The 27,884-nt window shown below is 39.8% G+C and overlaps 1 protein-coding gene across 6 annotated transcripts; it reads right to left on the bottom strand.

The window, feature by feature from the left end:
• Positions 1 to 58: 58 nt before the first annotated feature.
• Znf322 (zinc finger protein 322) lies at positions 59 to 27,857 on the bottom strand. Of its 6 annotated transcripts, XM_058581985.1 has the most exons (6): positions 27,636 to 27,857; positions 26,726 to 26,892; positions 26,540 to 26,625; positions 23,811 to 23,858; positions 16,592 to 16,665; positions 59 to 4,327 (listed from the first exon to the last, which is right to left on the bottom strand). In XM_058581985.1, the coding sequence occupies exon 6, from the start codon at positions 4,143 to 4,145 to the stop codon at positions 2,946 to 2,948; it is 1,200 nt and encodes a 399-aa protein (XP_058437968.1). In that variant the 5' UTR covers positions 4,146 to 4,327; positions 16,592 to 16,665; positions 23,811 to 23,858; positions 26,540 to 26,625; positions 26,726 to 26,892; positions 27,636 to 27,857; the 3' UTR covers positions 59 to 2,945. The 6 variants fall into 6 exon arrangements, with proteins under 6 accessions (XP_058437968.1, XP_046308369.1, XP_046308370.1 ...); XM_046452413.2 differs by lacking the exon at positions 23,811 to 23,858; XM_046452414.2 differs by lacking the exons at positions 23,811 to 23,858; positions 27,636 to 27,857 and adding an exon at positions 27,356 to 27,545.
• Positions 27,858 to 27,884: the final 27 nt, after the last annotated feature.

Raw genomic sequence — 27,884 nt, 5'->3', positions numbered from 1 at the left:
TACTCCAATGCAAGTGTAGGGTAAATGCTAATTTCTTATAGTATAGTGAAGACAAAAATGGAGTTTCTCACGACAAATGTTTATTTAAGAATTAAGGGAAAACAAAAACATTAAGCATAGGAATACATTGACTGAATACAATTTATCTCATTTGGTCTGAAATCTTGAAAAAGTCACTCTAACTACTTACCTGAGGTAGATTTAGGTTGGCACTGCTTCAAGGGAACCTCCATCCATCCCAAAAGTGACCTTCTGGTTTTGGTTACAGGCTCCCAAGTGGTCCTCTCCAACCTCAGGTTTTGCTCTATGAATAACACCAATGCCTTTCCCCCGTGGCTAAACCCTCAGACCTGTTCCACACCCCAAATTCTCCACTGGAAGGATGGCCCATGGTTCATTTAAGGACTAGAGAAATTACCAGTAAGATTAGTTGAGAGAAGGGGCAAGGTACTGCCCTGCTAATGACACCAACTCTGTCCCTTCTCCAAGGTCTAATAATTAATAAGCAGTCATAAGGACGAATTTTTTCACTGCCATGCCATACACCCCATACTACCAAGTATTACAATTGTCATACTAGTGACAGGCATGACTCTCATCAAAGAGAAAGAAAAAAATACATCTTGTATGTTTATCACACTGGGCAACTTTTCATGATATAAGAGCTACTGGTAAACATTGTTGAAACATGTAAAAACAAATAAAACTTACAGGATGTTTTCTAAAAGACAAAAGTCCTAGAATCAGATTCTTTGTTACCATTAGGAGTTAGAGCCACTGACCCTACGACTATGGTGATCATCGGCCCACCATCAGGAGCAAGGTTTACAGTTCCATACAAGGCAGCCACGGGCTTACTCAACGAATCCAATGCCAATACCCTCTGGAGTTCAGAGGTCCGCTAAGAAAACCCAAAACAAAGGACTCTAACCACCTGCCTGCAGAGTCCCAAATACTGTAGGAATTTGAAAGTATCTGTCTTAAATGTTTTTTTAATCTGATGGGAGGAAAAAAGCTGAGAAGTGACCATTTTTAGATCCTCAGATTATAGTATTTCTACAGAACGTTAAAGACAACTATTACCCTGTTAAATGGGAAACGGTATTTATTCTTAAACTTCCCGTGGATCCAACAACTACTTATTCCCTTATAGCATTTAGAATCCTGCATTCCAAGCCAATATATATATATATATATATATATATATACCTTATATTGTGATGACTGCAATCCTTTCCCTGGGATTAAAATGTATTTTTCTCTTCCCTTGGAAGAACTGAAATAAACGAAAAGATGTATCATTATGAGGCCTGATTTGCTATAAACAGCAGGACAGTGGAGAGAAAAGAAAACCAGCTGTGGAGTCAGGATACTCCAAGTGAAAACAGTCTTGGTCCTCCACTGACAAATATCACTAGGAGTTTTTTACTCTGTGCTCGCTCAGATGTCACCTTCCTTTCAGTCTTCCCCTGGCCATTTAGCCAGGAACCGAATGACGGGATCTATGCTCTATCAGTGAAAGGAACAATAAGTCAGGCCAAAAGATATGGACACTGACCACATCACAACCATTATCCTGGAATCCACATTTTGAGTTGCAAAGAAATGAATTTCTAAATTTGAAAATTTAAATACTAATGATAACCCAGAAGACATTTTAGGGAAAAGAGAAATTTGGAAGGTGTGCCTCAATATACACTACAGCTGAGTACTCTGCTTTTTTTATGAGGTTGATCCTGCAAAGGGGAAACTATTGGGAGACTTTTAATTTAGGATAACTACTTCCTAGCTTCTTGGTGCTTCTCACAGCCAGTTAAGGATTCCTATGTCACTATCAAAACACTAGTCCCATTCTAGCCAACGATGAAAAAAAAAAAAAGGAGTAAAAAAATCAACATTCTCCTTCCCCCCAAGAGTAACACATGCCACATCTTCTATTACAAGGTTACAGTCCTTTCCTTTATTGAATTTCTGAATTTTAAAAAGTGAAAATAAAGCAATCATTAAGTGGTTCAGATAAAAGAAAAAGCATCTTTTCCTGAGTTACCCAACAGGTCTACTCTGACCTGCCCCAGCTCTCCCCAGAACAAGCTTCTGGGTATCTAAAAAAATGATTTCCTTACTGACTCCACTTAAAGTTCTACCCCATGGGTCAACTAAATTTAAGACCAGTTCTTACATGTACTATATATACACAGATTCTCACCCACAATTCACAATCAGACCTCTTAAAGAGGCAAGCTTCTCTGCAGAATGGGTTCTTTGGGCCCAATAAAATAGGAGCTACTAGCAAGGCTTTTCCAGACTCAAGGTATTTATGTGAGCGCCCTGATATACCACAAGAGCTGATCACTGACAAGCTTTTCCTCATTCAGACACTTATAAGATCTTTCTTCAGATTTTTTCTTCTATTTTCTTTTTTTGCCATACTCAAGACAAATATACAATTTTTCACCAGTATGCCTTCTCTGATGGGTAAGAAAGTTAGAGTTCTGTTAGAAGCCTTTCCACACTTGCTGGGGCTTCTCCCCAGGTGGGTTTTCTGGTGTCCAACGAGATGTACATACTGTCTGAAGCTCTGCTGACACTGAAGGCATTTATTAAGAAGCTGTTCTCTGGTGTGAATTCCCTTGCAATGAGGAGGGCTGGGTACTGCAAGAAAGCTTGTATATGCAGTGCATGTTTCCTACCTGTGCAAATCCTGTAGGTGATCAAGCTCAGGCTAAGGGTTTTCCTAAACTCAGGGCACCTGTGGAGTTTCTCACTGGAGTGGCTGTTAGGGCAGCTCTTCTGGGTGAAGTATTCCTCATGCTTCCTACAATTGCAGGCTCTCTGGTCCCCACTGAAGTCTGCGCTCTGGGCCAAGTCTGAGATTCACCTAGATTCATCCTAATGAGCTCTGATCTGTAATTAAATTTTTCATGGTATCATAACTTCTTGCCTGGTCAGGACATCTGTGAGGCTTCTGATGCATGAGCGGGGCTGAGCTCAAGAGCTTTGTCACCCACATTACAGATATACGGTTTTTCACCAATATGATGTTGGAGAAGGGCTGAGCTCTGGTGAAAGCTTTTATCACACACACTGTACTTATAGTGTAGCTCCTCCGTCTGAGTTCTCATTTTCTGTTGGGCAACAAAGTCCATACCTAACAGGAAGCCACTTTCACATGTAGACCACTGATGCGGTTTCTCTTCCACATGAATTCTCTGATGCACAATAAGGTCTGAGCTACAGCTGAAGCCTTTCTCATACTCGAGACATTTAAAAGTGTGCGTGTGAGTCGCCTGGTGTCTAATGAGGTTGGCACTGCGAGTAAAACTCCTCATGCATTCCAAGCACTTATAGGGCTTCTCACCTGTGTGGACTCTCTGGTGCACAATAAGGTCTGATTTCTGGCCAAAGCATTTCTCACAGGCACCACACTTATAGGGCTTCTCCCCAGTGTGAACTCTTTTATGTACAATGAAGGCTGAACGGTGTCGGTAACTCTTCTCACACTTGTTACACTTGTAGGGCCTTTCACCAGTATGTGTTCTCTGGTGGCTAATAAGGTCTGATTTCCCACTGAAGGCTTTTTCACACTCCAGACACTTAAATGGCTTCTCACCTGTGTGGGTTCTTCGGTGCCTTATTAGGTTGGTACTTCGACTAAAGCACTTATCACACTCACTACAGAGATACGGTTTCTCGCCTGTATGACTTCGCTGGTGAACAAGCAGATCAGAGCTCTGACCAAAATTCTTGCCACAGATGTCACATGTATAGAATTTTTTACCTGCATGTGTTCTCTGGTGTCCTGAAAGGGCCAAGTGGTGCCAAAAGCTCTTCTCACATTTGCTGCATTTATAAGGTTTCTCATAATTGTGGATCCTCTGGTGGGAAATAAGATCTGAGCTCTGGATGAAGGTTTTCTCACACATATCACATCTGTAAGGTTTCTCCCCAGTGTGGGTTCTCTCACACATAATAAGAGCTAAGTTTTCACAGAAGTCTCGTTCACGTTCAAGGCACTCGTATATTTGATTATCTACTGGAGTAATCTGATGCACATGAATAAAAATCTTTTTACCCTTTTGAGGGTATACATGATATACTTTCCTTTTCTGAGTTCTCTGATCCCATCTTTCTTCTGAAGTGTACATTTTCTATGGCTCTCTCCTAGGGAGTCTTCCACTGGTCTTCTTGACCCATCATTGTCTTCTTAGTCATTCTGTTTTTAAGAACTTGGAAGGTTCATCTATGTTAAGCCTTTCAGTCATAAGCAATTTGCCTTTCCAAGTTTCCCGCATCATATACATGAATTTCTTACTTGGTATTTCTAAACCTGTAAGACAAGGTAGAAATAACATTTAAATTCCTACATTAAGAATCCTAAAGATTAAAATCACTACAGAAAAGACCGAAATCCTGCATCAGAATCTGTAAGTCTTTTATGTTTTGCATGGACTGAGTATCCTTTATCCAAAATGCTTGGAAACAGAGAGTTTTAGATTTTGGATATTTTCAGAATTTGGAATATCTGCATGCATAAAATGAGAAGTCTTGAGGGTGGCACCAAAGTCTTAACACAAAATTCATTTGTTTGGTATATATTTTATACACGTAGTCTGAAGGCAATTTTATACAATATTTTTAATAATTTTGTACATGGAACACAAAGTGACTGTGTGGAATTTTCATGGCATCATACTGGCACCCAAAAAGTTTCAGATTCTGGAGCATTTCAGATTTAGGAGCTTCTGATTAGGAATGCTCACTCTGTACTTGGTTTTCCTCTCTGCTAATAAAAATGAGACATACATATGAGAAACCACCAATAAAAGCTCTTTATATGAACCTGGGTGATCCCAAAACCAGGGTTTTTCTTTTCATTGCTTCAGAGGAAAGATTAAGATGACTCTAATAACATTAATAGGCAAGTTCAGGAGAGGAAGAAAGCAAAGCAGAGGGGAGAGTCTTCTGTGTCCTTCACATTTACTCCCTCAGGACCTCTGTGATGTCTGACCCCGCCTTACACACTGGGATGGCCATCCTTCATCTAAGCAGTGTAAGCTGAAGATTTTGTTTTTACTAAGAAAACGGAAGCAAAATGAAAACAGACACACACACACACACATAAACACAGAGGCAGACAACTTCGCAGGCTCCCAACACTTCAGCCAGCCTGTCACCTGTGGAGCACCCCACCATCCCTTAGCCACGCAATCCACGGTCAACCTTGCCCCTGGTGCTGGACTCCACCCGCTTTTCCACAAGGATGTTGCTCTACCCTCCTCCTGCATTCTCGTTTTCTTTCTCTCTACTGGATCATTCTAATTAGCAAACTGGCAGTTCTCTCTCTTCTGAAGAACAAAAGCACAACCAACAAGACAACTTGTTTCAATCCCCTCACCCTCAAGCTATTGTCCCATTTCTCTGTTACTCTTTACATAAAACTCCTCAAAAGAAATCAGTCTTTTGTCTCCATTTCTTGTCTTCCAAGGCTTCTGGAACATATCCTAACCAGACACCTTCACCACTCCCCTAGAACTGCCCATTAGAAACCTACAAGCCCCAGAGAAGTCTGCCTCCAGGTCACCACTGTGACTGGGTTCTCTGCTCTTCAGATACTCTGAGTCGGATCCTCTCTAGTTTCAGGGTCTGCGTACTTGCCGTCCCTCCCTGGATGAAGGGCTCTCCCTCTGGGTCTCGTCAATGTTTTCTCTTTAACCTCCCTCCCATCTTTGCACAACTGTCACATTCTCAGGCGGCCATTTCTGACCATCCTATTTTAAATTATAACACATCTCTACTGCAGCTGACCCATACGAACAACACCCCTTCTCTCCTTTTTGCTCTTCTCCACAGAAGGTTAAGTAAGCTTCTAAGGGACAGGAATTTTGTTTTGATGTCTGTTTTGTGCACTGCAGTTTCCCTGGCACCTATGACAGTGCCTGGCACATACAGATAGATAGTCCAGCTTGGAATGGAAGCTCTTATTTGGCATCCGTGGAGGGTCTTAGATAACCCATAAAACCTTTAACTGATGAGTAACAAGATGCTGTTCAGAATCTGTCCGTTATTTTGGGGAGAGAGTCCACAGTTAATCAGAAAGGGCCCTTAACTACAAAACTAATATTGGACTGGAGCTTAAACATTCATAGAAGATAGTAAGTCACAGGACCTAGAATCCTTGCACATTGTGTTACCTCTTGGTAATGTGATGATGGGTGGCTTTGTCCTTCACCAATCTGCTTAACTACTGTTTTCTAATCTTCACTCAGCAACCTATATGCTTTCCTCATGCAAAGCACAGAGACTACTCTTGCAATAAGAAAAGTTATTTACAGATATAAAAAGACATACCCAGCCTTCAAATGCCAATTCAGAATGTTCTAAAATTTAGTTATAGAGGATAGAAGTAAGAACTGAATGGGTTGAGAGTAGTGCAGTTTCTTCAGTTAAGACATACAGATTCATAAGAAATACAGAACTGTGACCAAAGAGGGACAGAGAGAAAAGTGTGCTAGAAGGCTAACAAGAACCAGGAAGTCCAACAGCTGAGAAAGAAAGTAGGCAAGCTAAACAACATAGCCATGCTAGTGCTAAACACAGTGGCTACATCTCACATTTCAAGTATTTAACATGTCTCTATACACTGCTGCACCGTACCATATATACCTTTTTTGGTCCAAATTACATCATTCAGGGATCCTCATGGTATTATAGAAGAACCCCTTAAACTACAAAACCATTTGTAGTACTCCACTCTCTCCTCATTTGGTAATGGGTATCCTAGGAAATCCATGTATACAACTTGACCCATCACATGAACCCATGAGCTTATAAAATATCATTAAAATTAGCATGTTTCTGCCCCTATCAGACAATGAATACTTTTCTGTGCATTTATTACCAAGATGCTGAGTCAGTTTGCCGTGTTTCATGCGCATGGGTCTGAGTCTCAGGGATTACCTATAATAGCAGGTATCTATGAAAAACACTGCATTGCTCATCTATGCACCAAGGACCTCTTAGTTTACGGTTAGTAGGAAAATTGCTAACAACAATATACAAAGTATTAAGCCCCAGAGCATACTTTGTCCCTGCCACAGTAAATCCTCAAAGTCAAAAGTATCAGAACATTATTCATTATTCCTATTATTAAATTAAGTTTACAGAGCTAAATGCCTAGAATCTATTCGTGCCTTACACAACCTGTTTTGGTTTGAATATGTGGTGTTCCCCAAAAGCTCATGATTGGGTGGTAACTGTTGGCATGTAGGGTATAGCTGGAGGAGGGAGGGAGGTTGGTCACTGGGGGTGCACCTTTGGTGTTTCATATTTTGTCCATGTACAGAGCTCTTTGCTTCCTTGGGAAGCCATGTCTCAAGGTGCTTACCTCTGCCATGCTCTTCTACTAGGATCTGCCTCACGCTGGACTCAGAGCTATGGAGTTGGCTGTCTACACACTGAGACCTCTGAAACTGTGAGAAAAATAAACTTTTCCTCCTCCAATTATTCTTGCAGGTCTCTGGATCACAGCAACAAAAAAAACTGACCGAAACAAGTCAAAGGAAGCCATTAAAGGGCCTACACTGATACTAAGGTCAGCTGCAACCATCACCTGTCTCATTTCAGTTCATAGAAAATCCATCCTTTATTTTCTCCAGTCAAAATCTTGAAGTCATCCTGCATTCTTTCCCTTCACACCCTATAATCAAGTCATCAACAAATCTTGTGGCTCCATTTCAAAACACTAGGAATTCAGTCACTCCTCATCACTTTTGCTACTATTAACCTGGCCCCACCACTCTCATTTCTCACATGGACTATCACAGTAACCTCCTAACTGGTTTTCATCTATTATGGCTGAACTGTGTGTTGCCTCTCAAATTCACATATTGAAGATTTAACCCCTACTATTTTAGAAAGTAACTATGTTTAAAGACAGGGTCTTCAGAGGGGTCTTAAAATGAGAACATCAGGTGGCCCTAGTCTTTTGTGACTAGTGTCCTTCTAAGAAGAGTTTAAGATACACAGCTACCAAGGATACACACCCAGAGAGTGCAGACAACACGAGGACACAGTGAGACAGAGGCCATCAGTGGGTCAAGGAGAGAGATCGCAGAGCCTCAAGAGGAGAGAAGGTGGTGTTAGAGGAAGGATGCACTTACCAGCAGTTCCTCAGAGCCAGACTTACTCAGTGAGGCGAGTAACTAAGGCCACATGGAGAAACTTTAACCACAGAGCACAGAAAGTCAGAGCAATATAAAAAAATGTGAGAGATGTGCCAGCTGCCTGCAGAGGTACAGTGCCACTGAGGGGAGGGGAAAGGACAAGGCAGAAAAAAAAAAAAAAGGTTGGGGAAACCTGTGGATCACAGAGGGAGGCTGATCTTTATGGACACAGTTGGTGGGGGAAGTGGCTCAGTGAAAAGCTACACAAAACGGCACGGCCCACAGTTAAGAGGGAATCAAGATCACTGGCCTGGAAATGACCTCAGGCGTGGCCTGGGAGCTATCTATAAATACTGTACCACTGTAAGCAGGGTCAGAAGTTTGGTAACAGGGATTCGCCTTTTGGGTCCCCTTCTTCCAAGTGTGGGGGGTGGGGTGGGAGGGTGTCTTTTCTGCTATCCTTTAATAAAGTCTTCCACTTTCCTCTTAAAAAGAAGATTGGGGTCAAAGGAAGTTGCCATGACCTCCAGAGCGTGCCTGAGCCAGAGTGACTGAAACAGGCACAAAGAAAACCGCCTCGCACAGGCTCCCCATACCAGATTAGAAAGCGTCTTGGTTGCTGGCGCACTGTAGGAGCTACTGGGAAGACACTGACAGTGGCCACACAGGAGCTCTGCACTCCAGGGCCGATTCCTAGTGATTCACTTCCACAGTGGTGACCTGGAAACCTGTGAGAATTTACCAGAGGCCCTAGAGACCCAGAGGTCCAGCAGAGACAGCACGTCCCCAGTAACAGGGGGCCTGGACCCCATCTCCAATACCGATTTCCACAGGTGAGCCAAGACTAAAACCCCAACTACTGGGACTTCCAATCAGAACTCGGCACCATCCCTGCTACAGCAAGCAGCCCATGGTCGCCAGTACTTCCCAGTCTACCCACCCCTGCTGGACGCAGGGAGCCACTACACTGGCTGGCAGTGAGGTGAAGAACACACAGACATCAGACTTGACCCCCAGCCCTTGACCCAAAGGTTGCTGAGACAAAAATGAGGACACAAGGAACAGAAGTCCATCTCTGCTGACAGTTCTAATCGCCACAGCAGAAAACAAGCCTTCTATTTCTAATTACATGTTTTCTTTTTCCTCTATATTCCATTTATTGTATTTATTTAAAAAATTTTTAACTTTCTAAAATTTTTTCAAACATCATACGATTTTTTACTTTTTTCCACTATGCAAGATTGTGTGTATGTCATGTGTGTGTTCTGTGTGGATATGTTCAGAAAATATATATCTGTATAATTTAACTTTCAAATTAGTTGTTTTCTTCTGCACCTATTTGCTGATCTGTTCATACCTTGGTTCTTGTCCCTCTTACTGCCCCTTCTTCACTAACAGCCACATTTTCCTGTTCCTTCCACTTCTACATCTGCAAACTATCTCCTTCCTCTCCTTTGTTCACTTTTGAAATATTTCAAATTTTCTTTTGCCTTCCTATCCTATTTTGTAATCCCACTAAAAAATAGAATTATATAGTTTATGTAATTCCTATCCCATTCACATTGCCGGATTATTAATTCAGTGGACAATGTAGTAGACACCTGCTGTGGAACACCTGATATAGTTCTGACTTTTATTGTTGGTAACATTGACCCCACCATTCCAATATAGGGGGTAATTAGTGTTACAGATGTCAAAGTAGACAGCAGACATTTATCTCAAGGTTATGCATTTGGTGCTGATGTTAGTGCTATTCCTGGCTCCCTCTTTCTTGTGGGGCAATTCAAGTTCACACAGAAGAGAGTCAAGCAATGTGAATCTCACCCCACACATAATCTAGCCCCACCTGAGCCTCAATATTACTTCAACTCATAGAAGTGGAGAGAGAAAAAAGGCAAACCAACAACCAGGCCCCAAGGAAGAACCACCAGGCATAAATTCATGTACCCCAAACAAAGAGAAGTCCCAGAACAAAAAAGATAACTACACACAAAGGACATGTGTGTAAAAGAAGAAGAGAACACATCTAAATCGATGTGCAAGTCCAGGACCTCTGACACACTAGGAAACAGGCAAACTAATCTCTCCCAATTTCCCAACAAAGGATCCCACAGACATGGAAGTGGATGAAATTCTAGAAGGATTATAAGAATCTGATTATTAAAATGTGCAACGAACTAAAAGAAGATCTGAGGAATAACTGAGAGCAAATATAAGGGATGAAAGACCATTTCCATAGAGAAATAGAAATATTAAAAGGAAACCAATCAGAACTCCTGGAAATTAAAGACCCAATAAATCATTAAAAATTCACTTGTACATGAACTTGAGGACTCAGTATGCAAAAAAGGGAGGAGGGAAAGAATATGATCAGAATATACAAGAATTCTGGGACATAATCAAGATACCAAACCCGAGTCATTGAGATAGAAGAGATCTTAGAGACAGAGGCTAAGGACATTAAGAACATTTTCAATGAGATAATAACAGAAAATTGTCCCTATATAAAAAATGAGATAGACATCTAAACACAGGAAGCATATGGAACCTCAAATATACCAGATCAAAATGCAAGCTCTCCAAGACACATCAATAAACAAAACTCTTAACATAGAAAACAAGGAAAGAATATTAAAGCTGCAATACTGAAAATTCAGAAGCAAACAAATAAGGCTCTCTTCTTTTTTTTAGTTTTAGGTGGACACAATATTTTTATATTATTTTTATGTGGTGCTGAGGATTGAACCCAGTGCCTCATACATGCTAGGTGAGCACTCCACCCTGAGCCACAACCTCAGCCCCAATAAGGCTCACTTCTGACTTCTCAACTCAGACCCTGAAGTCAGAGAGGGCTGAGGGCCTTGAATAAGATATTCCAAGCTCTGGGGGGAAAAAAATTACTAACTATGATTGATACACCCAGCAAAGCTATCTTTCAAACTCGATGGGAAAATAAAAACTTTCCATGACCAGGATAAACTAAAAGAATTACCACCAATCCAGCACTATAAAGAATACTCAAAGATATACTGCACACTGAGGAATCCACAAACAAATCCTGAAGCTCCCAAACAGATGAAGAGCAACAGAAGAATAACAACCTGAATGAGAATCAAGACAGAATTAAATACAGCAAACAAAACAAAATGGCAGGAAACCATCAGCACACATCTATAAACACAACTGAATGTAAATGGTCTCAACACCCCAATTCAAAGAGTTAGGGTAGATTAATGGATCAAAACACAACACTCAACTATGTGCGGTTTACAAGACTCATTTCATAGGCAGACACTTCTCACAGGCTGCAGGTAAGGAACAGAAAAACATTCTACACATAGTCCTGAAACAAGCGTAGTTACTTTATAGCTGACAAAGATTTCAAGCAAAGATCAAACAGAAGAAACAAAGAAGGCCCTGACATCCTGGTAAAGGGAACAATCCAACAAGAAGATATAACAGCAGTAAATACATATGTCCCAAATGTCACTGTTAGCATAACTGCAGCCACCTTCCTTTCCCCCACTCCCACTTTTTGAATACTGTTCTTATTCCCAAGAAATAGAAACTAGCCCGAGACACAACCTACCGGTCCGGAGACTAGCTGGTCTCTCCCTGTTCTCTCACTGAGACACAGGAGACAACTTACCAGCCCCTGAGATGGGAACATATTGGTTTCCCTGTTCTCTCCTTGAGAAGATAAAGGGACCTGCCAGTTTCCCTCTCCCCCCTGCTGAGAGATAGGAAAACTGCCTGTCTTTGTTCCCAAGAAACAAACTTGCCTTCCACAAGCTCAGGGGATGCTCACTTTGTCAGTCAAGGCTAAACCCACCACCCCTAGCCAGTGGCCATGATTCTAGCGTATAAAGGTAACATTCAAGGGGGAGTTGCTGCTGCTGTCCCTCTCTTTGGGCAGAGCAGCCTCGTCAGGCTCCTGAAAATAAACCCACTCCTTATCCCGGGTGTGTGTGTGATTACTCCTGAGCCACTTTTCTTTCAAGTGTGCCTAATTACATTAAAAAAACCTTGACATTAAATTTCTGACAGAACCCAATACAATAATACTGGTGACTTCAACATACCCTATCATCAATAGGTCGTCCAAACAAAATCGATAAAGATGTTTCCAACCTAAATAATTCTAAGTCAAATGGACTTAATAGACATTTATATACCACTTCACCCCCAAACAGCTAAATTTATCTTCTTAGTAGCTCATGAAACCTTTTCCAATAATCATATACATCATATTCTAGGTTACAATATAAGTCTTAACAAAAAACAAAACAAAACAAAAATCAATGTAATCCTATGTATCCTATCAGACCATAATGGAATTAAACTAGAAGCAATAGCAAGAAAAATTACAGAAATCACATAAACACATGGAGATTGAATAATAATATTTTTTAAAAAAAAAAAATCACAAGTGAGGTAAGTGCTCAACCTCTGAGCTAAAACCCAGTCCCTGAATATTTTTTAAATGAAGAATGAATTATAGGAAAAAAAAAAATCAAGAAATTCCTAAAAACAGATGAGAACAGATACAACATATCAAAACCTGTGGGACATTATGAAAACAATTCTGAGAGAGAAATACATAGTATTGAGTGCCCACATTTAAAAAGAGATTCCAAATAAATAAACTAATAAATAAACTATGCTCCACCTGAAGACCTTAGAAAAGTACAAACTAATTCCAAAATCAGTAGAAGATAAAACAATTAAGATCCGAGCCAAAATTAATGAAATTGAAATAACCACAACAAAAAATACACAGGATCAATATCACTAACAGCAGGTTCTTCAAAAAGATAAATAAGACTGATAAACTCTTAGCCACACTAAATGAAAGAGAAAGAAGACTCAAATCAACAAAATTAGAGATGAAAAAGGAGATATCACCACAGAAACTCCAGAAATTCAGATTATTACAGAAATTATTTTGAAAATGTATGCTCCAATAAACTGTAAAATCTAGAAGACACTGACAAATTTCTAGACACATACACCTGTCCAAATTGAACCTAGAAGATAGAGAAAACCCTAAATAGACCAATATCAAGTAATGAAATTGAGAAAGTAATTAAAAGCCTACCAACAAAGAGAAACCTGGGACTAGATGGATTTTCAGCTGAGTTAATTCAGGCCTTTAATGGAAAACACACACCAGTCTTTCTCAAATTCCATGAAATTGGAAGGGAGGGAACACTCCCAAATATAACCAAGTATAACGCTGATACCAAAACCAGACAAAGACACATCAAGAAAAGAAAACCACAGACCGATACCCCTGATGAACATAGATGAAAACATTCTTAATAAATATTAGCAAACTATATTAAAAGAAAATCAAGATAAGAAAATCAACCCACCATGATTAGGTGGGTTCATCCCAGGGATGCAAGATTGGTTCAACATATACCTATCAATACATGTATTCACCACTTAAATAGAACTAAAGACAAGAGTCATATAATATCAATAATGCAAACAAGGCCTTTGTTGTTCACTCTCACCACTCTGCTGAATACAGTACTTGAAATACTAGTCAAAGCAATCATGCAAGAGAAGAAAATTGAGGGATACACATGTGAAAAGAAAAGTCAAATCCTAATAAACTCTACCAGAGGGCTTCTGGTGATAAATGAATTCAGCAAAGTTGCAGGATACAAGATCAACATTCAAAAATTAGTAGCATTCATATATTCCAACAGTGATTCTGCTGAGAAAGAAATCAAGAAAACTGGGGCTGGGGATGTGGCTCAAGCGGCAGCGCGCTCCCTTGGCATGCATGCAGCCCGGGTTTGATCCTCAGCACCACATACAAAGATGTTGTGTCTGCCGAAAACTAGAAAATAAATATTAAAAAATTCTCTCTCTCTCATCTCTCTCTCTCTTAAAAAAAAAAAAAAAGGAAATCAAGAAAACTATCACATTCACAATAACCTCAAAAGAAATAAAATACTGGACAATCAATCTAATCAAGGAGGTGAAAGATCTCTACAGTGAAAAATTATAGAGCACTGAAGAAAAAACTAAAGATAATCTTAGAAAACAGAAAGACTACCCATGTTCTTTAGTAGACAGAATATTGTCAAAATGCCATAATACCAAAAGTTATATACACATTCAATGCAATTGCCATCAAAATACCAATGACATTCTTCACAGAAGAAGGAAAAAAAAAAATCCTTAAATTCATTTTGAAGAATCAGAGACCCAGAATAGCCAAAGCAATACTGAATAAGAGTGATAGAGAAGTCATCACAATACCTAATCTCAATTTATACTACAGACCTATTGTAACAAAAATAGCATGGTATTGGTATCAAAACAGACATGAAGAAATAGGAACAGAACAGAGGACACACAGATAAACTCTCAAACTTACAGTCATCTGATAATTGACAAAGGTGCCAGCTACACTAAGATTTCATCTCACTCCTCAGAATGGCAATTATCAGAATACAAATAAATGCTAGCAATGACGTGGTGAAAAGGCACACACATACATTGTTGGCGGGTTGCAAATTAACACAATCACTCTGGAAAGTAGTTTGGAGATTTCTCAAAAAACTACAAATGGAACCACCATACTATCTAGTTATCCCACTCCTCAGTGTTTGTCCCAAAGAACTAAAATCAGCATACCAAAATGATCCAGTCACATTAATGTTCAGAGCAGCACAATTCACAATACCCAAGTTATGGAACCAGCCCAGATGCCCATCAATAGATGAGTAGATTAAGAAAATGTGTCTTATGTACACAATGGAGTTTTAGTCAGCCATAAATAAGAATAAAATAATGGCATTTTCCTGGTGAATGGGTGGAAATTATTATTTCATGATAAATGAAATAAGCCAGTCTCAGAAAATCAAGGGTTTAATGCTTTTCCTATTAGATGCATATATAAACACACCACAGGCAATTTTACTTTTATGGATATGTAGAGAGAACCAACCAAAATTAAATAAATGAGTGAAAGGAATGTCAGTAGAGGAAGGAAAATTGGTGGGGCGGGGGGGGGGTAGAGAGAAAGGAGAAGGAGAATTGGGGATGGCGAAGAGAAAAGGGCACTAGTCCCCAGCACCTTGTCATTGCAGTCCCAGCAATCCAACACATCCTTGAACCCCTGCCCTCCCAATACTTTAATTCTCAACCCTGCAGCCAGTGTAACCCCACTGTCTTCAATGGTGTCCTCTCCCTCTGGGACCTCACAATGGCCCAAGAGGTCAGAGTTGAGTTGCCTTCCCAGTCCCTGTGACTGTCTCTCTTAGCTCCTTTCTTACTCTTCTCTTTGTGTGTTCTAATTCAGCCATGATTGTCGAGAGCCATCATGGGCTGTGTGTGGACTACACTGGCACCTTGGCCTAGTGAATAGGAAAATCTGGTGCCTGGGAACTTCCAGTGGACATTTCCTCTGGCTGACTGCCCAGACACATGGTGAGCCCTATTCAAGCTCTGCCCCACATCCCACACAGCACCAGAGATGGGGTGGCCTGCTGCAGCCACACAGCCTCAGAAAGGGGTGTGACCTGCCAAGATGCCAATCAACCTGCTGACTGCAAGACACCATGAAGCAAGACTCCACCCCTGAAATCTCACCCCTGACTTTGATGGACCCCATTAAATAAACCACGGGAATCATTTTCTAATTGTCCAGCTCCAGTTCCTGTGTGGGCTGGATCTTTCAGGCACTCCAAGCTCCCTTTGGTGGTGCATGCCTGTAATCCCAGTAGCTCGGGAGGCTGAGACAGGAGGATCATGAGTTCACAGCCAGCCTCAGCAATGGCAAGGTACTAAACAACTCAGAAAGACCCTGTCTCTAAATAAAAATATAAAATAGGGCTGGGGATGTGGCTCAGTGCCCGAGTTCAATCCCTGGTACCTCCCATTCCCCCCCCTCCAAACTATTCTTTTTGACTCTTTGTCTTTGGTTCCTAATTATTCTAGACTTTAATTTCTTAGGTGGCTTACATGCTCCTGAACAGGAAGAAGAACCCCCTAATGAGGCACTGGCCGCCTCCCCATGACTGCTTCCCAGTTGTTCCTCATCCAGACACACTCCACTTGGAGCTGTTGCCCTTCTGTTCTGTCTACAGCCTTCCTCCTCCAGCTACTTGCATGGCTCCTCTCAGTTCTTTAATGACCATGTCTTCACCCATATTTCAGCATTACCTATGTCCCTATACTGTTTTACTTTTCTCCATGGTCCTTATTGCCTCTTAACATACTATCTTTCCCCAGTATAGAGTGCTAGGCATAAAGTTAGTGCTTAACAATGTGCTGTGCATGAATGATTCTCATTGAAATTTGACTCACTCCTTACCTGATAAGGAGAAAGGACCAAAATGTTACAGGGATAGGCACTGGTCTGGGAGAGAGAAGGTACATTTCAAAAGACTGAAGAAACTTTAGCTTACCTAGAATCTAGACGAAGAAAAGCTGCATTTACTTCCTGGTCCTGAGAATTTGATTTCTCAAGGCAGATAGCATTCTGTAAAACACAAGGACATGAAAAGGACAAAAAGCCTTAAGTGGGAGGATTCATCATTAGCTCATTTATTCTCAAAGGATCTAACAATGGGGGGAAAAAAAGATAATTTTTTTTGTATGTAATCCCTCAAACTGAACTGTGTAGAGAATGACCATACTCCTAAACCATCCCATATAACTCTTAAAAAAAAAAAAAAGGACAAAAATAAAACTAGAGAAAAGAAAAACAACAAAACTAATTATAAATAAAAATACTGCTTATTTTGAAAATCTTAAAAGAAACAGATAAACCATTAGGTAACTTAAGAAAAAAAGAGAGAAAGCACATTTACAAAACAAAAAGGATAAGCAAGAATAACTACTGAAACAGAAACACGCAGTGTTCCAGATCTCTGCCTAAATAAATATGATTACTTATGAAATATACTGCTTTCTCAAGAAACATAATTTATCAAAAATCAACCCTACTAGATATAAAAAGTTTTAAAATACTGATTTGCACAGACTAATCGTAACAGATTATTTCACAAGGGAAATTTAACAAATCTAAAAACACCAAAAAAGCCCACTGATTCAAAAATGTTTTTGAAAGACTGAAAATGAATAAAAAAATCATAACATTTTTGTATGTGAAATAAAAATAACACTGACAACTAAATCCAATGAAGAGAGCACAAAAATATTTACAGCCCAATATCACTATTAATGAGAAATACTAACAAAGATCAACGTCACATTAATAAAATAATACCCCACAACCAAGTAGGATTTATTTAAGGAATGCAAGATTGGGTCAGTATCAGGAAATCCTTCAACATTTGGCAGCCTATTAACATAATACCCCATTATTAATAGATCTATGGAGAAAAACCATACAATTATCTCCACAGATGCTGCACAATTATTTACAACAGAAACAACATTCATTCTTGCTGAAAACACCCTGAATAGGAATTAACAAACATTGGTTTCTAACATGAAAAAATATAAATTGATTAATCTAAGCCCAGTAGCTTAAGTGAAAAAAATCTGGCATCATCTCCATTAACATCCAGAGCGACCAAGGGCTGGATGCAGTGACACATGCCTCTAATCTCAGCTCCCTGGGGGGGGGAGGCTGAGGCCAAAGGATCGATAAGTCCAAGATCAGTTTTAGCAAAGCAAAGAAAAGGGGGTAAAGGGAAAAAAAAGGACTGAGGATATATCACAGCGATAGAGCACTTGCCTGGATTGCAAGGCCCCAAACTGTTCAATACCCAGCACCACTAAAAAACCAAAACCAAAACCAAAACCAAAACAAAAAAACCAAAACAAAAACATGGTATTGGCACCAAAACAGAAATATAGATCAGTAGTAGAGAATAGAGGACAGAGACAAACCCACATCAATACAGTTATCTTATAATAGACAAGGTGTCGAAAAGCTGGCTTATTCAATAAATGGTTCTGGGAAAATTGGAAATCCACATGCAACAAAATGAAATTAAACCCCTCTCTCACCATGCACAAAATTCAACTCAAAGTGGATCAAGGACCTAGGAAACAGACCAGAGACACTGTGCCTAAAAGAAGAAAAAGTAGGCCTAAATCTTCATAATGTCAGCTTAGGAGGACCTGACTTTCTTTCTTTTAATATTTATTTTTTAGTTTTAGGTAGGCACAATATATTTTACATTTATGTGGTGCTGCGGATTGAATCCAGTGTCTCATGCATGCTAGGCAAGCACTCTACCACTGAGCCACTACCCCAGCCCCAGGATCTGACTTTCTTATAAGACTCCTAAAGCACAAGAAGTAAAATCAAGAATCAATAAATGAGATGGATTCAAATTAAAAAGCTGCTTCTCAGCAAAGGAAACAATAACGTGAAGAGAAAGCCTACAGAATGGGAGACAATCTTTACCACATGTACCTCAGATACAGCATTAATCTCCAGGATACATAAAGAACTCAAAAACTTAACACCAAAAAAACCAAATAACCCAATCAATAAATGGGCTAAGGAACTGAACAGACACTTCACAAAAGAAATGCAATCAATAAATAAATATATGAAAAAATGTTCAAAATCTTTAGCAATTAGAGAAATGCAAATAAAAACTATTCTAAGATTTTATCTCACCCCAGTCAGAATGGCAATTATCAAGAATACAAACAACAATAAATGTGGCAAGGTACACTCACACAGTGTTGGTTGGACTGCAAATTGGTGCAACCACCATGGAAAGCAGTGTGGAGATTCCTTAGAAAACTTGGAATGGAACCATCATTTGACCCAGCTATCCCACTCCTCAGTTTATACCCAAAGGACTTAAAATCAGCATACTACAGTGACGCAGCCACATCAATGTTTATAGCAGCTCAAGTCACAATAGCTAAACTATGGAACCAACCTAGGTGCCCTTCAACAGATGAATGGATAAAGAAAGTGTGGAACATATACACAATGAAATATTACTCAACTTAAAGAAGAATGAAATTATGACATTTGCTGGTAAATGGATGGAACTGGAGAATATCATGATAATTAAAAAAGCCAATCCCAAAAAAACAAAGGCTGAATGTTTTTTCTGATATGTGGATGCTAATTCACAATGGGGGGGGGGGGTGAGCTAGGTAAGAACAGAGTTACTTTAGATTAGATAAAGGGGAGTAAGAGGAAGGGGTACAGGGGTGGGAAGGATAGTAGAATGAATCAGATATTATTACATTATGTACATATGACTATATGACCAGTGTCATTCTACAACATTTATAATCAGAAGAATGAGAAATATGCTCCATTTATGCATGATATATCAAAGTGCTTAAATGTATTGTACTGTCATGTATAACTAATTAGAACAAATTTTAAAAAAACTAAAAAAAAAAAAAAAAAAAAAAAAAGACTTACTATAAAGCTACAGTAATCAAGACAGGGTACCAGTGACAGACAAATAGATCAACGGAACAGAACAGAGAAGCTAAAGAGATACACATTAAGTATAATTAGCCAATCTTTAATAAAGGAGTAAAGGAAATACAATAGAGAAAAGACAACTTTTCAAAAATGGCATTAGAATAACTGGACATGCAAAATATTAATCTGGTCACAAAATTTACACCTTTTATAGAAATTAACTTAAAAAGGCTCATACAATGAATAGATGGATACATAAAATGTCTTACATACAAATAGTGAAATATTATTCAGTTTACAGAAAAAGAAATGTTTTGATTTGAAACCACACAGATGAATCTGGAGGACAATATGTTAACTGAGTTAAAGCAGACACAGAAGGAAAGATTCCACCCAATGTCACTAATACAGAGTGTAAAAAAGCTAAAGCTAAATTCATTTTACTTCAGAAAGCAAAGTGGGTGTTTACTAGTGGCTCAGTGGAAGAGGGTGGGTTGATGTTAGTTGAAGATACAGAATTTCACTTAGGAATTAAGTTTAAGAGATCTATTACTATGTTCTGGTGACTATAGTTATTAATAGTCAATAAACTGATATTTAAAAATTTCTGAGTGGATGCTTGCCACAAGAAAATATGTGAATAATACATTAGTTAAACACCCCAACTTAGCCATTCCCTGATGTATGTGTGTATGTATATACATCTCAAACATCATCTTGTACATTAATAAACACACACAAATTTTAACTGTTAAATAAATTAGTTTTTAAAAATTGACTTAAATCTAAAGGTAAAACACAGAACTATAAAATTTCTAAGGTAACATAAAAGAAACACTAGATAACTATGGATAAGGATATAATACCAAAGGCACAATCCATGGAAGCAAACTGATAAGATGAATTTCATTAAAACGAAAACCCCTCCATTCTGCAAAAGACACTGTCAAGAAAATGAGAAGACAAACCACACTGGAAGAAAACACCTGAAGACGACAAATCTGATAAGAACTGATTTTATACACACACACACACACACACACACACTTGTATAATTCAATAAGAAGCCAGGTGCTGCACTGGTACAGAGCCTGTAATCCTAGCTATGGGGCAGGCTGACACAGCAGGATCACAAGTTCAAGGTCAGCCTGGTCAACCTAGTGAGACCTAGTTTCAAAATAAAATGGGCTAGGGATATAGCTCCATGGTAGAGTGCTTGCCTAATAGGCATAAGGCCCTGGGTTCAGCACCCAGTACTGCAAAAAAAAAAAAAAAACAAACCAAAAAACAAAAAAACCCTACAAGAAAAAAAGGCAGAAGACATAAAAGACATCTCATAAGAAGACACACAAGTCACCACTTGTAAGCATATGAACAGATGCTTAACACCCTACGTTATTAGGGAGCTACAAATTAAAGCAGCAACGAGGTACTACTACACATCCATTAGCATGGCTGAAAACCAAATGCTGGTGAGACTGTGGGAGAAACATACACTAGCCCAACAATCACAAACCCCGATTTTTACCTGAGTGAGCTGAAAAGCACTGTCCACACAAAAAGCTGCACACAAATGTTTATAGCAGTTTTATTCATAATCGTTAAAACATGAACATAACCAAGATATTTTTCAGTAAGTGAATGAATATAAAGAGTGGTACATCTAAATAACAGATTATTACTGAGTAGTAAAAAGAAGAGATTAAACCACAGAAAGACATGGAGGAATATTCCTAAATTAAAGAAGTCATCTAAAAAACTACATGCTATGCTATGTGATTCCAATTATATGACATTCTAGAAAAAGTGAAAGTAAGGAATCAGTAAAAAAGTTCAATGGTTACCCGGTGAGAAGGGAGGGATAAATAGGTGGAGCACAGCCATTTAGAACAAAGGGAAGACACGGACCTATATACGTCTGTCAAAATCCCAAAGCATACAACATGAAAGCGAACCTTAACGTAAACTATGCAGTCTGTGTGATGACAACGTGGCAACACAGGTACACTCCAGGCAGGGTTCACCAATGCACCACTCCAGGATGGGGCTTCAGCAGAGGGAGACCCTGTGCTACATGCATTTTGGAGGGGGCTCTCCATACTCATTGATTGGTATAACCAAACATAACAAAGTACTATGCAGATATAAGAAAGAATTGAGTGAAATCTTTATGAACAATGTAGAGTGACTTCTACCATATTTTAAAAAGTGCAAAAAAAATGCCATCTTTTACGTAAGAAAGCAGACATTTAAAACTATATGAATGTCTATTTGGCCAAAAAGAAATTAAGAAAAAATAAACAATTCAAAACCAAATGTGTTTGTATTTCAAATGAATAACAACCATCAAGAAAAGGGTAGAACAACGCTTAAACACAGTAATGCAGTGCTGGGACTACATAAATTCAAACTAAAGATAAATAGCCACAAGCATCTACAGAGAGCCCAGTGCAACCACAAACGTCTGTAATCCCTCAGCCCAGGAGGCTGAGGCAAGAGGATTTCGAGTTCAAAGCCAGCCTGATTTCAAAGCCAGTCTCCGAAACTCAGAGAGACTCTGTCTCTAAATAAAATATAAAAAAGGGTTGGGGGGAGGGACAGAAGGGGAAGGGAGATGGTAGGAAAGAAGGTGGAATGAGGCCAACATCATTACTCTAGGTACATATATGATTGCACGAATGGTGCAACTCTACTTTGTGTACAACCAGAAAAGTGAAAAATTGTGTACTATGAATCAAAATGCATTCTGCTGTCATGTATAACTAATTAGAGTAAATAAATAGATTCATTAAAAAATTACCAAACTAATTGGTATTTTTGTTTTCTTTCCTCATGGTGGTAAGATATACTAGTTAAACATTCATCCTGGGATTGAACAAATAAGTAAACGTGGATGTGCTGTAGGGTAAAAATGCCACCCAGATACCCCACTGTCAGGGAAATTACAGATACAGAAAATGTTAGAATGAACTCTACTGTTTAACTGGAATCAGAGACAGGTATCAGAACGAGGTCAGAACTTCAAGTACACAGAGAGAAGACAGGAAGGTACTGTATATGTGAAATGTCTGTGGTTTTTTTTCCTAGTAATGTCTGCTGAAAAGTCACAGAAATGAAATCCTGGTGGCAATGAATATACCAAGACCAAGATTTTGGTTTCTCCATGGAAAGGAAACAGAGGATTCCTTGGAAAATGGCTGATTATAGGGTTGGAAGCTATAAGATGAGGTTAGAATAGCCTGTTGGACCAGAAAGTAAGGAAGTACTCAAAAAGCAATAATGTACCACAACAACCCAGGAACTGAGATGAAGGAGCTGCCACCATGCAAATCTAAAAGACATAGTAGAACAAAACAAGTCATGACAGCAGTGAACTAACACAAGAATCCAGGCATCTGTACTCACAGAGGAATAAATAAGTGGAAAGATGGTCTCTTACATAGAAAAGCCAGCAATTACATGTAAAAGAAATGGTGGAATTTTAAAAAATCACCATGTCTAATCAAAGAAGAGTACTATCTCAGACAACAGTCTAGTTAGTGAAAAGTGACTACATGATCAAGTGACTATGATGATCAAGATATAACACTCTTGACATTTCCTAGTCACAAAGACCATAAAGAATAACTTCACAGTATAGAAACTGGAAAGATTGCACCTTAACCAAGATATCAAGGTCAACCTCATCAGTAACGAGATAAAGCAACTCCAGGTGCCTTCTAACATTGTGCAGAGAAGAACACAGAACCTTTGTGGCACCATGCCCCAAATAGGAACCTGAATCCACCCAAGGAAGCCTGAGACACTCCCAGACTAAGGGACACTCTATCAGCAAATGCCATGGTTATTAAAGTATGAGAATATGTCACACAATAAAGGAGACATCATAATTAAACAAAACGAATAATGCCAGATTGGATCTTGGACCACAGATACCCCTCCTTTGCTAAGAAGGACATTATTGGAACAACTGGCTAAATTTAAATACTGTCTAGAGATTAGATAATATCTCTTGATTTTAATATTATATTGGTAATTGAAGGAAATACTTTTGATATTTTGTCTTTTGAAATGTGATAAGCAATTGAGTATTTAGGTAGGTTTCCTCAATTAGGGTTCCAGGAGAGAATGAAGCACTACAGAAAATATATTTGAATAACTACTTTCTCAATTCTCCCAAGAATGGGAGGTAGCTAGTAGCACTGTGCATGTATACATAGGAGAGGAGTTAGGACTTCAGGACTTACTTCTTTCACAGTGTAAGAGGCATTAAGTCCTCAGATCACTTTCAAATGCTTAAAAAAAAAAAAAAAAAGTACATATCTGTGTGTATATACAGACATATAAAATCATAAAGCAAATGTGATACAATGTTAACATTTAGAGAATACTCGTGAAGGTTATACAAGCATTCTTTGTACTATTTTGCAATTTTTTAAAAAAAATCTGAAGTTGTGGCTCAGTGGTAGAACACCTAGCACGTGTGGGGTCCTGGGTTCCATCCTCAGTACTACATAAAAATAAATAAATTAAACAAAGGTATTATGTCCAACTACAACTCAAAAAAAAAAAAAAAAAAAAAAAAAAACCTGAAATTATTTCAATATTAAAAGGTTAATCTCTGAAATCACATTTTGGTTCAAACTCCCACTGTGCTCCTTTTTGGATGGAAGAACTTGGGTAAGTTACTTAAATTTCCCAACTTCTTTGATAAAATAGGTAATACACATGCTTCAAGGCGTTGCAATGAGAACCAAGATACTGTGGATAAGGGGCAATTAACCACTGAGTAACATCCCCAGTCCTCTTTTTTTTTTTTAGTTTTGAGGTAGGGTCTCACTAAGTTGCTGAGGCTGGCTTTGAACTTGCAATCCTTCTACCTTAGCCTCCCATATTGGTGGGATTATAGGCATGCGCTAACCACTAACATTTATTGAGCTCATCCTTTGTACCTGACTCTTGTGTCAAGTCTGGCTCAAAACCCACTAAGATAATAAACTAAATAAAAAGACTCAGCCAGTTAATGATTAATAGAAAGACATGGCAATATTAGGGGAAAATATATGCAGAAATGTTAGAAGGGAAGAATTTCAATTCAGAATCATAACTAAATAGATATGCAGGCATGCAGACAAATAGGTGGTACAAAATGATGGGTTTATGGTATTTTGTCTTTTGAAATGTGATAAAGTTCAAAAGGAGAGTTTAATATAAAGGATTCTGAGTTTGATCATAGGCTGGCAAATTAATCAGATTATTCCCTAAAGTAATGAATCTAAAGTATCGTATTTGGCATAAATAACCAAGAAAGTACGGGGCACCAAGAAGAAAAAAATTGAAAAAATAAAGATATTAATTTCCCATTCATGTATTAAGTTTGAAATATCAACACCTATACAATATACATGGGTTATCAAACCTCAAAGCAGACCATGACATTTTCCTAGTTTAAATGCTGTTTTCTATCACACTCAGAAAATGCAGGCAAGACAGAAGCCAAAGTTTTTACTGCCCTACAAAATGTGTCATCTCTGCCTCCCTTCAGTCTCACAAGATACCTCAGAGCTTTACCACTTTTTCCTTCTGCTTAATTGCTATTCCTACAAGTTGCTTGTTCCTTTGATTCAAGTTTCTGCCTGAAAATTACTTCCTCAAAAAGCAGCACTTCTTGACTACCTTTATCTAAAAATAGCTCAAGTTATTTGTCCTATTTTATTTCTCTTCATGCACTTTTCTCAATTCAACTTTGTAATACACATTTTATATTTGTTCATTTATTTGACTCTCCTATTAGAATGTAACATCTATTAAGGGTAGGATCTAGTCTTTTTTTCATTGCAATATCCCTACCATCTAAAATACATTTGCTAAATAAATAAAAAATATGAAGAAACAAATATCAGAACAAAAAAGGGCTATCACCCTTTCATCTCCAGTAGCAATACAACAGGCTATGCCAGTAGACCCAACTGGTCCATCAGGCAAACCCAAATACCCTCCTCCCTCTACAATGCTTCTCTTTCCCCATCCTAGGAAGAGACTGGTATTCTCATGTGCAGGGTCAAAGTGTACAAAATCATCAGACAGGCCAAATCACAAAGCTTAAGAGTTCAAGGTTATCTTTATAGTGAAAGTATGTATGAGACAATTAAAGTCATTAATTAAAGCATTACCTAAAAAATAAATAATGCTTACATTATAGGCCCTTGGTTAGGGATAAGCTCATTTATTTTGCATTGATTACAGGGGATTACCTCACTTAATCTTTCCAAGAACCCTATAAAAGAGATATTAATATCAATATTTGCATCTTCAATAGAAAATCTGATGGGGGTAGTTAGCTAATCACCTAAAAAAAGCTATAGATATAGAGATATATACTAGGAGTTAAGTATATATCTTCTGACACCAGAGCCCGCCTGGTGTTATTTGTTATTTGTGTGGCATATTAATCAAGAAGCAATTACTGTAAGTCTATCATGAAAATGCTGGCAAGACAGAAAGAATTAGAACACACTCTTGAATTGATAGGGCACTGCTCAGTCTTACAGCTTTACTGTGTTAAGGGCTAGGAACATTCTTTCTCCACTGGTTTTCTCCCATTCCTTTCTGTCCTACTCTCAAATCCATATTTACATATGAACGCAGGGCTTAGGGCAGGTGAGGCCCACATCTAAGCCCAACAACTCCGGAGGCTGAAGTAGGAGAATCACAAGTTTGAGCCAATCTGGGCAGGACCTGTCTCAAAATAAAAGGCCAGTACTACAAAAACAAAAACAAAACAAACCCCAGGCCGGTGGCTCAGACCTATAATTCTTGTAGCTTAACTTGGGAGGCTGATCACAAAATCAAACAGCCTCAGCAATTTAGCAAGACCCTGTCTCAAAATAAAAAACAAAAAAAGGGCTGTGGTTAAGCACCTGGTACCCACCCCCACCAAAAGAAGAAGAAGAAAATATACATAAAGTCCACTTACCATAAGAAAGATTCAAGACTGTATTCCTTTTGGCTCTAAAAGGTCTCTAGACCAGAACTACTCACAATACTCAAGTCCTCCCTCTCCTAAAAGAAAAAAATAGTGTTCAAGATAACTTCGTGAGGCTTATAATTTTTTTTAGTGCTATTTAAATATTGGTCCCAAACTAGGCGCCATGGCACACACCTTTGATTCCAGCTACTGGGCAAGCTAAGGCAGAAGGATCACAAGTTCCAGGGCAGCCAGGTCAACTTAGCCAGACCTCGTCTCAAAATTAAAAAGAGGACCTGAGGTGTAGCTCAGTGGTGGAGTACTTGCCTAGCACGTGCAGGCCCTCGGTTTCATCTCCAGCGCTGGGAAAAACAACAACAACAAAAATTAATAAATACTGGTCGCATTTACTCTCCAGTGTGGTGAGCATCCTTGCAGCGTAACTTACACCTCTTTCCACCACTGCCTACATGGTTTTCCTGTAAGCAAACCTGCTAGAAAGTTCCTTCCTGACCTGCTCCATACAAAATGTCAAGACTCGCTCTGCATTCAATCTCCTAACAAAGCCCGAGGCCTTGCTTTTCCGCTTTGAATCCCTCTCCTTCTGCCAACTGCTTTGGTCGTCATTCTCTCAACCTCCAGGTCAAGGACCCCTTCTTCTGATCCTACAGACGGCAACGCGCCGTGACCGGTGTCGGTAACCCAGCTACCTATGATGCCGGTGTCCACCAGGCAACGGTTAGGACGAACCACCCGGACTCGGCCCAGCGCGAGGCACCGCCGCACAGGAGGCAGGGGCCATCCACGTCCGCAAAAGCCGCGTACCGCCTGCAGCAGCGTCTCCCGCCCTCACCCCCGTCGACCGTGCCGACGGGCTGCGCTTTCAACCAGTTGAGGCCTTCCACGATCCCCGGTGAGTGCGGGCGCAGGACCCGCTACGCGCAGAGGCTGTCCGCTCCCGATCGGCCCCGCACGCCGCCGGCCGGGTCCGGCCTTCCCCGCACTGCGCCACCCCACACGCCGCGGGCCCGGCTCGGCCTTGCCTCACCAGCGCCGCCCCGCACAGACCCACACGCCGCCCGGCCCACCCGGGCCCGTAGCTCACCCGCCCGCGCCGCCCCTCGGCCTCAGAGGACACTTCCGGTGCGTCTCAGAGGCTCGCATCCGGTTCGCGGCGACAGCAGCTTCGGCATCGGGGAGCGACTACCCGGCTTCCGGAAGGAAGGCGAGCGGGCCTGGAAAGCCGACAACAGCCAGAGCCACTCCCGCCGCCCCGCTCGGCTGGGGCCGGCAGTCCGAGGGGTCTCGGGGCGGACCAGGCCGGCAGAGCGCGGAGCCCTCCGGGCCCAGCTGG

Source organism: Marmota monax, unplaced genomic scaffold (assembly GCF_021218885.2).
Source record: "Marmota monax isolate L192 unplaced genomic scaffold, Marmota_monax_Labrador192_F-V1.1 WCK01_AAM20220418_F8-fsc00141, whole genome shotgun sequence".
NCBI classification, from domain to species: Eukaryota; Metazoa; Chordata; class Mammalia; order Rodentia; family Sciuridae; genus Marmota; species Marmota monax.
Note: the sequence above shows the minus strand (reverse complement) of the source record. Positions and strands in the feature narration are given on the sequence as shown.